Source organism: Cryptomeria japonica, chromosome 6 (genome assembly GCF_030272615.1).
Source record: "Cryptomeria japonica chromosome 6, Sugi_1.0, whole genome shotgun sequence".
NCBI lineage: Eukaryota > Viridiplantae > Streptophyta > Pinopsida > Cupressales > Cupressaceae > Cryptomeria > Cryptomeria japonica.
In genome coordinates, this window is record NC_081410.1 from 561,286,400 (window position 1) to 561,294,339 (window position 7,940).

Below are 7,940 nucleotides of genomic sequence, written 5' to 3' on the forward strand. Positions count from 1 at the left end.
ATATTACAAATAATCATATATTTATAGTTATACATGAATTTAAATTTTATGCAATATTGTGACTTAATATAAAATTATAATTTTGTAAAATAATAATTTAGTTTAATTACACGCTAAATAGAGATCTTTGAATGAATATCAATTTTTTTTAAAAATTATATTACAATAAAACAAAACTAAAGACATTAAAAATATATATCATCATGATATCATATAATTTTCCTTCCAAAATTTTATTTTCATTCTATGAAATAGAAAAAAAAAAAAAAGAAGATAATCGTCTTATTCTGAAATGTTTGAAAAATTACATTCTACCCAATAATTCTTATGAGTAGCCAGATATCCTTCTCCACCACCTTTTCAAATTACATGAACTCCATTGAAAGTGATCCCAAAGAATATTAAATCCCCACTAGTTGCCGATGCAATAGATTTGTGAGCTCAAATATGTTTCGAGGCTCCATGTTGTGGCATATACAGTTCTATAGTACGTCCATTTTCAGATTGAATTGGTCGTGCGTTCTTTCCAAAACCCTGTCCAAAAAAACCATTACTTTGTCATTAAATTGAATAAAACAATACAAACTCTCTGAAATTATCTTTACTTATTCAAAGAATAGTTGAGAAAAAGAAAATAGAGCAACATTACGTACATCATGCACTGCTGCTATCAAATTTCTCACTTGATCTCTTGACACACTTCTCACCTGTAATAACTTCAACTTTGTCAGATCATAACTGGCCAACCAGACATTTACTACATATTATTTTTTAACACTTAAAACTTACCTTATGTATAATGATCCAGGTGACTCCTTCTGTACATGGAGGAGTTGTGAAAGAGCCAGTGTATGTATAGTATTTCCTACTCCCAAACTTTATATGTTTGGGATCTATCATTCCCAAGCTCTCCTCTGCCTCTGCTGTGGTGTTGTGACTAAGACTTTGTATTTCATTCCTCAACTGTACACAATAACAGATGGGTTTTGATTAAGAGATGTTATATCCTCTCTAATCTTTAAGAAAAAGTAAACAAAGAACAAATGAATGGAAGTACCTGTGCAAGGAATGTATCAGGTTTTCCATACTTGTACAAAATTCCAATAACCACTGTTTTGTTATCTGCTGGTTGATGCACCATATGTATTTCCAAAGGATATCTGCAATACGCGGAGCTTTTTATTAAAACCAGATCTTATATATTAGAAGAGATAGAAAGAAACATTCCTAATAATCAGAATTTGTCTAACCCTTTTTGGAAAGACTAGTAAATGTTATAGTCTATAGTAAATAGGCCCATTACACCTCTAAATCATGGTGTAGTTGTAGGCTATAATTTGTCAAATATTTTTGTTGGTTTGTGATGATTATGTTAGTGTACTTTGACAAATCAAAGAAATAAAACTATTGTAGATTATATTATGTCCATGTAGTTTACAAATGAAAGAAATAAACAAATTAAGTTCAATATTAAATAATTGAATATAAGTTGAAGATATAGGAATGCAATTAAGAAAGCTCTTTAATATAAATAAATGTTCATAAAAAAAGTTATCAAATGAATAATTTTTTTTTTATGGTACTTATGTTCTTCTGACAAGATTAATCAATTTATGTGATGCCAAATCTTTTGAAGAAACTAAAGGTGAGATAGGATGAGAAGATGCAAGAAGAGTGCAATTGAATGAGAATTATATTATATTAGAATTGGTGGAAAATATAGAAAGAAGAAACCATATTGTCTCTAAATGCTTCTATAAGACAAATTTTCAATTAGATGGATGCATAAAATATTTAAAACAAAAATTTAGCATAATAACACTCTAAAAAGAACGAATTGATTTTAGTGACATATTTGTTTCTATTGAAAAATGAATGCGATTAGACTTTTTATGTACTAGTTCCCAATTTTAAATGTTAGTTTCTTAAAATAAATTAAGAGGGTATTTATTTGAAACTACTAAAGGGATTTATTAAACTCTAGACCCAGAACTTTTTCTTTTAATTTAAAATGGTGATTTATATTAATTGAAGCAATCTCTAAGGACATGTTTACTGGGATTAATACGTAATTCAAATATGCAAGTTTGATTAAAAAAAAAAGTAATTCTAATATATCCTTGATAATTATAAATTTTTATTTAGATGACACAAAAATGATGATTAATTGCATTGATTTTATTGGCGAAATCAAGAGAAAACTAAAGAAAATATTTTATATGACAAGCCCAGGGTTATTGAATTGAATGCAAATTGGATGGTACTCATAAAACCTTGTTAACTTATGTCCAAGGGGCTGAGCTTAACTGGCTAAAACACTGGGTTCTCACTATGGAGACCCAAGTTCAATTCCCAATAGGGACATCTGAAGTGGAATTCTAAGTTGCGACTCTTGGCTTTCCATAGGATGGGGAAGGTCTTGGGGTCAATCTAAATAATAATTCAAAGATATGTAATGGGGATGGGGCCCCCTACTATGTCCCCATTGGCTCATAGCTCCAGTCAAAAGCAATTCAGGCTTCGGCCAATTACCAATAAAAAAAAAATAGAAAAAAAACAAACCTTCTTAACTTCTAATTCTTCATTTAAAAAATTCTTTCCCTCCACTCTTGACATATTCATTACCTCTGTTCAATCTTTGATATTAGGGGAGTCAAATCTCCCATGGTTGTGGATGCTAATAGGGTTCCCACAATATTGCCTTCTCTTGCGATCATTTTTATGCCACTCCTTAACTTTGGTGCCACTAGATTGTCTAACATCCTTGCTCCTAATGGTGGTGATTTGGTCTCTAGGGATAATTATGGAGTTAATTTCTAAGATTCGATTGCTAAGGTCTCTCCTATTTATCATGCTTTATGTCACCATAGATGGTTCGAGTGTTCTTATCTACCCTTTGTAGCATAAGACAATATGACCCCTCCCTTGTTCACAATCCTTCCCTAACATGGGAGTTTGTGGATTGGATGTGATTGAAAATGAAGAATTTTATCTTGAATGGGGCTTGGTTTATAGATTCAACAAATTGTGACCTTCTCTTCCTAATTTACACAATTAGATTTTGGAGTCTTTGAATCATCTCATTGATGGTAAGATCAATATTTTTGCTTGTTCTAAGGGCTTCTTCATACCAATCTTTATGGTCACCAAATAATCAGTGAAAGAAATATTGTGATATTTAAATGTAAAAACTTAATCTCTCTCTCTCTCTCACACATATGATTAAGTTGAGAATAATTTTACTGAAATTATTAAGTATTTTTTTTGTAATATCTAGACATAGATTAAAAAAAAAAAGCATATAAATAAGTATCTAAAAAGCTATAAGATTCATAATAATGAGTAAGATCCATAAATTCTGATTATAAAAGATCTTGTTAATAAAATAAACTAGATATATCTATCATAAGACAAGCCATAACCAAAGTACCCTCATAATCCACCAAAAACATTTATCATATAACATTGTTTTCATTATTTTCATATAAAAATATGAATTTGATTCCCTAAAAAGGTAGTTCATCCCATCTAAAATTAAATTATGTTTACAACTTTTTATAAACCATACTTACATGAATAACTCCATATATATATATATATATATATATAAATAATTGGAAAGAACTATCTCTTCATAGAATTTTATAGAACTCTACAAGGGTTTTATGCACAGAAGTAATATTATACTTTTATTAAGCTTTAAAAAACTACTGTCAAAATAACCATATGTTATCAGTTCCAGCTACATGCTAAGATAAACAGTATATAAAAGGTCCGAGATAGTAAATTTATCTTCAAAGCTGTTAGAAACCACTTTGGCAAAGGATAACAGATGTACCTTGTGCCACCAATAAGGTGCTCGGCAGGAGAATGCCAGTGACATTGTCGGAGAGTAAAGTTAACCCCATCGACTTGAATACTGCCTGCTCCTTTTGCCCATCTCAACTGCACCATAAGAATCAAAAAGTCTATTTCCATATTGTAACTAATATTGATGCTTTCAAATTGAGAGAAAATAATCTACTAAATACCATAACGTCATGGCCATTATTCTTGAGAGACGCATTGGCTTCTTTATAGCTCGTCTGTAACTCTCCTAAATTGGGAGATATCTCTATATTTCTCTTCAACACATCAATCGGAGATTGTTGTCGGCCATCACCACATGTTTTCCACTCTTCCTTGAGATCCCCCCAATGAGAAGGTCCCCTTGCACCAGTGTAATCATACTCTTCTGTTAAAAACATTTAAATTTCCACAGTTTTGATGTTAGTTTGATTATTTTTAGATTAATCTTTCGGAACATATTTCATAATCCATCATCTGATCATACTCTTCTATTTCAATACATGTTTGGAAAATAACACACCCATTCATTTTTTTCAATCAAGAATAAAGAAAATAACAAATAATTATGAAAATATCTTTCTTCTATCAATCTTTTGAAACATGACCCATCATCAGAATAACGCTCCTCTATTCCAATATAGATTTCATATATGAAAATAACTAACATACCCACTCATTCCTTTCAATCAAGAATTCTGAAAAAATAACACAAAATTATTATTACCTGCTGCTTTGAAGCCTATAACCAGAGCTAGAAATGCCAAAATTCTCAATACAGAGATCATCTTCACCATCTCCATGTTCTCGCAGTCAAGTAAATAAATGGTTACAATTGTGGAGTGTAGAAGGCAGCAGTGGTGTTCTTATAACCTGCTTAGTCGGTCATCAATGATGGCTAATGTCAGTTGAGTGCCAGAGAAAGTGACACCACAGTTGAATACAAATGGAGAGGCTTCCTCAACTTCCCCTCTGAAGAATTCAAAACTTGAACACCATTACAAGATAGAGAAGAGAGATTGAATTTGTCTACAAAAAATAAGATAGATACTCTCGTAAAAGATGATTTATTCCTCTTCAAGAGAAATATAAAATGCTTTGAAAAATTCATACCCGAGGGAGGTCGAGAGAAACAGCCCGTGAGTCCTTGCAATGACGATTTCGTCATTTGGAACAAGTAAAAATCGTTGACGTATGCATATATTAAAACATTTGTTCAATGCCTTTTTAAATCAAAATTCGCTTTCTGAATTGACTCTCCACCAAATACATTAGGAAGTATTTATTTGTGGTAAGTAGTATTTACTATTCAGTGAACGGAGCCCACGCTTTCTGAATTCAATCTACACCGAATACATTTGGAAGTATGATTGTAATGAAAATTGAATAATTGCATATGACGTTGGGTGTGATAATATGCTTTAGAAAATCTAGCGTAAGCAATATAAGAAGATTGTTTAAAGTCAAGTATGGGATAAGAATTCTTATTGATTATACATTGTTTTGATTGAGATAATATGCTGTAGAAAATCTTGCGTAAGTAATATAAGAAGATTGTTTAAAGTCAATTATGGGATAAAAATTCTTATTGATTGTACATTGTTTTGATTGAGATAATATGCTCTAGAAAATCTAGCATAAGCAATATAAGAAGATTGTTTACAGTCAAGTATACGATAAGAATTCTCATTGATTATACATTGTTTTGATTGATTTGAAGGTAAAAGAATCTTTCATGATTTCATGTTTTGATGTTTATTTTTTTTTTTTGCTCGGTAATAATTTATATTTTGTTGAAATTCAAAATAATGTTCACATAGTAAAGTTTGTCCAAACATGGAATCCAAAAAAGCTAAAACCGTAATAAAAAAACCACCCCACCAAAATGGCTTGAAATAGCCAGCTACCCATCCAACTAGTAACATCTATAGATACTAAAACCGGACTAGAAAACCACCATACAAAATACGGCACCTTGCCTGTAAAAGCAGAAAATGACAACTCACTGAACTTCCCTCCGACGGTTGCCTCTTGCTTCGGCGACCTTACCAACCTTGGCTATAGTATCTATCTTGGCTCCTTCTCCGCTTCCGCCTTCGCTTGCGCAATGACATCTTCCATGTCTTTGATTTCCGCATACAATTTGAGGGAGTCACAACCCCTTCCGGCCTCTTGAGAGTGGTGATATCTTCACATTCCTTTCGCCCACCTCAGAAATGGGAATAAACCCACATTGTCACCTTGCACTTCATCCTCTACACCCTCGCGGGCATCAAAACCCACTCCCGGTTCCGCCCATTCCAAAAAGGAATCCAAACCTATCAGGTAGTCCTTGTGAATGATTACCTGCATAACTTTTTTCACCATTGTTGTTTCCTCGCCCAATTCTAGCCCCCAAGCCATAATAAGGGCATAAATATCCATTCTGGTTTTAAAACAGAATTTGAGCTGGCTAAAAGCCCCCCCAACCACATATGCTACGCTCTGTGCAAGCAATTCATCATGAAATTAGAACAACTTTTGAAGCTAGCCAAGAACAACTTTTGAAGCTAGCCAACATTAATGTCTCCAAAAAAAGGAAAAAACTGTCGCCTACTTCTAAAAGAGAAATTGGCCTCCATATGTGCTTCAGGATCGTAACCCTACAGAGTGAAATGGCGTACAAGAACTTCACAGAGCTCTGATTCTGGATAAAAAGCCTTCATACCAATACTTCAAAGGTAATGAAAATGAAATAAATGCCTACTCATGCAATGATAAAGGCATCACAACCAAGACGCCACGCAACATTCAAGTGCCGCCATCCTTTTCCTAACTTCTGACATCGTACACTTCATTCACGATGTCATTAATAAGAATGTCTGCTTCCATCTCCAGTCCGACATTAAAAAAATCCTCCCGCTTGAAATCACTCACTTCCATAAAGGTGAGAGCCCACTTGGAAAGAGCATCTGCTTCTGTTGGCATATGGACACTCCAATGAGACATTGTGTGTGATTGAAGGTTTTGTCATTGATGGCAACCTTGCAATCCTATGGCACCAGCAAGACATTCTACCGGCAAAGCATTATTCAAGCAAGACAGTGCACTGGCATCAGCAAGACCACTTTACATCGGCACCGGCACCGACACAGAAGAAAAGATGTATACCGGCATAGAGGCCGATAGGATTTTTGATATGCAATATTTTGTTTATTATTATAAGCCGACTTGGCAAATTGTAAAATGACTCTTGTATATAAAAGAGATCATTGTAGACATTTGAGAGAGTAAGGTAAGTGAGTATAAAGAAAATAATTAGGCAGACCTAATGTGCGAATTATAGGTCAAAGGTATATGTAAAGAACCGAGCAAGAACCGGTACTGAATCTAGCATTGGAGATGCTAATGTAAAGCAGTACAGATCATTGGATTAGTATAATCCTTATTGTAAGTTAGTGTGACTTCTCACTGAGCAGTGTGCTCTAGGCAATTGGCCTTCCTGCATGTGCAGGCCCCTATTGTAAATAATATTCTCTTATTGGCCAGTAAGTGAATATTGTGGGTCACAAATCCCACCGAGGTTTTTCCCACATCGGGTTTCCTCATTAAACATCTTGTGTTATGGTGTTCTTTTCATGTGGATGTTTTTTATTATGTTTATTACATTAATTCTTGCATACCGATACACTGCTACTTTATGTTCTGTATGTTTTAACTTAAGAAATTCTTACTACCGGTCAGATACTGATTCACCCCCCCTCTCAGTATATGTGGGAACCCTAACAATTGGTATCAGAGCCTGGTCCTCTATTCTCAGAAGCCTAATAGCTTGAGGAAGATCTTGACACTGGTAAAAATGGAAAATCTGATGAAGCAACTTGAAGGAGCTCTTACTGACTATGATACAGAGAAGTTGAAAAATATCAAATTAGAAGATGATTTAAGAGCAGCTCAGGATATCATTCAGGCACTTCAAGAAAATCTTACTGTTACAAGAAATAAGAGAAGAGAACTTTGTGAAAAATTGCAAAATGAGAATGATGAAAAGGAATCACTTAATGATATGATAAGCAAGTTGAAACAAGAGATCATGACAACAAAAAATGAAATGC

The 7,940-nt window shown here is 33.4% G+C and overlaps 1 protein-coding gene across 1 annotated transcript; it reads right to left on the bottom strand.

The window, feature by feature from the left end:
* Positions 1-441: 441 nt before the first annotated feature.
* Positions 442-4,649, bottom strand: LOC131068028 (alpha carbonic anhydrase 7-like). Its single transcript, XM_058003235.2, has 7 exons — positions 4,574-4,649; positions 4,032-4,234; positions 3,839-3,945; positions 1,042-1,160; positions 790-923; positions 654-707; positions 442-534 (listed from the first exon to the last, which is right to left on the bottom strand). The coding sequence occupies exons 1-7, from the start codon at positions 4,647-4,649 to the stop codon at positions 442-444; spliced, it is 786 nt and encodes a 261-aa protein (XP_057859218.2).
* Between the last annotated feature and the right edge of the window lie 3,291 nt (positions 4,650-7,940).

Bases quoted from the DNA above. Each gene is read 5' to 3' on its own strand.
- LOC131068028 (XM_058003235.2), bottom strand. From the start codon at position 4,649: ATGGAGATGGTGAAGATGATCTCTGTATTGAGAATTTTGGCATTTCTA. The intron at 924-1,041 runs GTTCTTTGTTTA...ACAACACCACAG, and splicing joins ACAGGTACTTCCATTCATTT to CAGAGGCAGAGGAGAGCTTG. The intron at 708-789 runs GTAAGTTTTAAG...AAGTTATTACAG, and splicing joins CCTGGATCATTATACATAAG to GTGAGAAGTGTGTCAAGAGA.